This window comes from Tachysurus fulvidraco, chromosome 9 (assembly GCF_022655615.1).
Source record: "Tachysurus fulvidraco isolate hzauxx_2018 chromosome 9, HZAU_PFXX_2.0, whole genome shotgun sequence".
Classification (NCBI taxonomy): domain Eukaryota; kingdom Metazoa; phylum Chordata; class Actinopteri; order Siluriformes; family Bagridae; genus Tachysurus; species Tachysurus fulvidraco.
Genome location: NC_062526.1, coordinates 1,840,163 through 1,844,413, shown reverse-complemented (window position 1 = coordinate 1,844,413; position 4,251 = coordinate 1,840,163). Strand labels below are relative to the sequence as shown.

The 4,251-nt window shown below is 43.4% G+C and overlaps 1 protein-coding gene across 3 annotated transcripts in view; it reads left to right on the top strand.

Moving 5' to 3' along the window:
* Positions 1–1,490, top strand: part of cdca2 (cell division cycle associated 2) — a 13,027-nt gene extending 11,537 nt beyond the window's left edge. For all 3 annotated transcript variants that reach the window (XM_027169466.2, XM_047818961.1, XM_027169450.2), the window contains exon 13: positions 210–1,490. In XM_027169466.2, the coding sequence (XP_027025267.2) occupies positions 210–1,183 (974 nt within the window). In that variant the 3' untranslated portion in view covers positions 1,184–1,490. The remainder of the gene's footprint in view (positions 1–209) is intronic.
* Positions 1,491–4,251: the final 2,761 nt, after the last annotated feature.

The window sequence follows — 4,251 nt, the reverse complement described above, 5'->3', positions numbered from 1 at the left end:
TGGGAACTGCAACAGACCATAAGAAGTCGTCTGTTCAACCCCATTTTCAAAGAAACAGGACCGAACCCATGGCCTTAATGCTCGGGTTGCCAGATTGGGCTAATATAAAAATGTAACCCAGCCACCAAGATCTTGTTTTATGTCAAATAATCTAAATTAAACTTACATTTTTATAGTTTTAGTAACCGTAAATCTGTCATCCTTCACAGAGGAGAAACCTGACTCTCCTGTTCCTGTTACGGGTCTCAGCACTAAAGCAGCATCACCTGACACTACGGACAACCTGGTGACCGCGGCTGCTCTGTGGCGCCGTCGCTTCCTGCGTCAAGCCAAAGACCACGACTCTGACAGTAACCTCACCGACGACGGCGATCCCTCTGACGTCCAATCAGAAGCCTCCGTGGAGTCTCCGGGCGATAGACGAGCGAGCGCGGGCCGAGCCGTAAGAGGAAGACGAAACTCGGCGCGGCGGCGCAGCAGAGAATGCGGTGGGAGCGAGAACACGGTCGTAGAGAAGAAAACCGAGGGCCGTCAAGCAGAAACGCACACGTCCAACCAGGAGGAGGATCCAGTAGGCGAACCGACCGCCTCGGAGAAATCGCACCGGAACACGTCGAAAGAGAAAACTCCAGAAAGACGACAGAGGAGCGCTCGAAGAAAAAACAGCTCCGTTTCAGAGGAAGAGGAACAAACGGAAGAACAAACAGGAGAGGAGAAGACGTGTAGGAAGACCGAGGAAACCTCAGGAGGTGAGAGAGAAGGAACGGAGAAGGACGAAGTGGACGCGAAGCAGAATTCAGGACAGGAAGAGCTGGAGAAGGACGAGAAAGAGCCGGGACAGAATTCAGGATTTCATAAAGAAGCGGAAAAGAACGACGAAGATCCGACCCCGACTCCGGTCGCCTCGGAAACCCTGGAGTCGTGGCAGCAGCCCGACTTCTGCATCGAGGACGTCCTGAAATCCGTGGCGAAGAGTCGAGGCTCCGTGAGACGCAGCCTGAGACACCGCAGGAGCGTGGACGTCCTGGCCAAAGGTCTCGCCTGGGTGGAGCACACGTCCCCGCAGATGATCACTACAGCCCAGAGGAGGAGAACACGTGGCAGACTGAGCGCCGTCTCTCAGCCTCCACCACTTCCCGATCCGGAGGACACCCGAGCGAGCGAGCGAGCAGCGCAGCTCTGAGTGCATTTTCTTTTAACACATGAGTTTTAATTAGATTTTAGATCTGTTCTGTCCATTAGAAGTTAATCTGAACTCACATTTCTACAGTCCCACAATTTACTCTGTTTTTTTATTATTATTTTAAACCCGTTCGTGATTCAGATTCGGTTTGTTCAGGAGGAAGATGATGATGATGATGATGATGACAGAATGTTCTGTAGATCTGGTTGTGTATCTACACACGATTTCATTATAGAAGTTCCTACAGAACTCTTCTATATCGTATCTACAGCAACAAACAGATTAAACTCAACAAATACCACAAAAAGTTTGGATCCATGTTCATTTCTGATGTTCGTCAGAGAAACGTTTATTAAGAACCGACTTTAAACTCTGCTTTTGATTCCCTTTTTTTCATTCCTTAGTCATTCTCAGATTTGTCACTTTTTTTTTTTGAGGAAACCCCCCCCCCCTTTTCTTGTTTCCTTTTTTTATTTCCTTACATTTCTTTCTTTCGTTTTTTTGTTGTCTTATTTTTCTTTATCTTTATTTTATTTTTTAAAACAAATTATTTTGGCCTGTTTTTTTTATTATTATTTAAACTCTTCTTTTAAGTATTAGCTTTCACGGCTACTTTTCATAATACTCAAACTTTTTAGAATCTAACAGTGGTTTCATTTTTGTTGAATTTCTGTATTTCTTTTTTGTTCTTTCTTTCTTTCTTTCTTTCTTTCTTTCATTCCTTCTTTCAATCTATTCCTCGTTTTTATTCCCTCCTGTGTCCTGCTTCTCTCTTGTGTAATGTCGTGCTGTGACCAGCAGAGGGCGAGACGGATCTTAAAATGTACAAGTCACACATGCGCACACACATACTCATTCACACACTCACTCCCCCATACTCACTCACTCTCTCTCACACACACACACTCTCGCTCACACACTCCCACACACACACACTCACTCACACACACATTCACTCATACACTCTCACACACATACACACACACTCACGCACACACACACACGTACTCACTCGTGCACACTCACTCTCACACACTCACTCACACATACACACACACTCACGCGCACACACACTCACTCTCACACACTCACTCACACATACACACACACTCACGCGCACACACTCACACATACAACAAATTAATGATTTGAATTTCACTGTTGCCATGGGAACCAGTGGATCCAGTGTACCTGCAGGACTCATCAGGCCCTAAACACTGGATTTATTTGTTTCTAACTTTCTATTAGATCAGATAGTAACTCAAATTCATTATTTTTAATTTCCCAGATTCTCAGTTTATCATCTTTATGAGGTTTTGAGAGTTTTTTTTAATTATTATTATTTTTTTTTATAATAATCTGATGATCCTGAAATTCCTCGAGACGGATTAGTTACTGAACATAAACATTTTGGATAAAATAAAAAGTCCAGGATACCAATGAACTGAAGGAATCCCTCTATTTCATTTATTTTTACTTTATTCCAATGAAACAAACAACGAAGTGAACATTCCTTGACAAATGCAGTGATGCGAATAAATAACCAAAGATAAATAAGATCCGCAGAACGAAAACACACACGAGAAATAAATACATTTCCACATTCACTTGGACAGTCATATGTTCATAATCTCCTGCTTTCCATTTGTATATTTAATTCTGTATGTTACACAAGTATAGTTTTTAAATTGTTTATATATATATAAGTTAAACACAACCTTCCAGCTTTTCTCTGTAGGAGATCAGACAGCGTCAGGAACTAAACGATCCGATTTATTAACCTTCACTGTAGCATGTAGAAGTTTAAACATGTCACCGTGTATGTGTTTTTTTTTGTATGTGTTTGTGTATGTACTGTATTTGTGTGTATATACTGTGTGTGTTTTTGTGTGTGTGTACTGTGTGTGTTTGTGTGTGTATACTGTTTGTGTACTGTATTTGTGTGTGTGTACTGTTTGTGTGCGTGTGTGTTTTGTTTGTGTGTGTTTGTGTGTGTACTGTGTTTGTTTGTGTGTGTTTGTTTGTTTGTGTGTGTGTACTGTTTGTGTGCGTGTGTGTTTGTGTGTGTACTGTTTGTCTTTGTGTGTGTGCCCTGTGATGGGTTGGCACTCCGTCCAGGGTGTATCCTGCCTTGATGCCCATTGACGCCTGAGATAGGCACAGGCTCCCCGTGACCCGAGAAGTTCGGATAAGCGGTAGAAAATGAGTGAGTGATGCACATTGTTTGTTCATTTTCGAAAGGATCTCCAGATCGCGGCGACCGACGTGACTCAGACGCACCTGAAGTCGTAATTCCGACTTCCCAGAGGAACCTGAACACACTGAAGCTACGTCGGTATTCAGAACAAATAACTACTGACGTCGTCTCGTTACAGGATCAGGGTTCGGGGATAACTGAAGGTCGCATCAGGACCACTTTTCTTCCTGCACTTTTCTGGCTGTGAGCTTCAGGATCCTGGAGGCTGCAGGTGTTTTTTTTTTTTTTTTTTGCTCTCTGTAGATCCACATTGAGTGTGATCTAGTAGGTGGTCCAGTGATCTAGTGGGAGCTCGTTACATTGTGAATTGATGATGTGTCTTGTTTTAGTGATTCCTCTCCAAACGTTTACTAAGAGGAATGAAACGAGAATTTCATTTAAGAACAAAATTTCACACTAAAGCTTTGACTTTTGTCTGATAGAAGAGCTTTTTCTCATTATTCCCATTCTTACTTCTCTAATTATTCCGTCGTTCTCTTTCGATCATCGTCCGCCGAACCGTGACGGAACTCATAAAGACGTGCGTTATCTCACGGCATGAGGTTACTGAAGTCATCTTAACACCACACGTGTGTCTAAAGCTCCTCTGAGACGAAGCCTTTCCTGCTCTAACAGCGTCGTCGGGTTTGAAAGCTTCCTGTAATTGAATTCGCATCTGGACTCTAGTAGCGTCGCTCTTGGAGGACTTTAACACACAAACCCCTGCTGCTGCTGCTGCTGCTGCTGCTGCTGCTGCTGCTTATTACCTTCAGTCGTTTGTCACACCGCGATAGTCACAGCTCAACATTTAAATCAAAATTCCATTCGACCG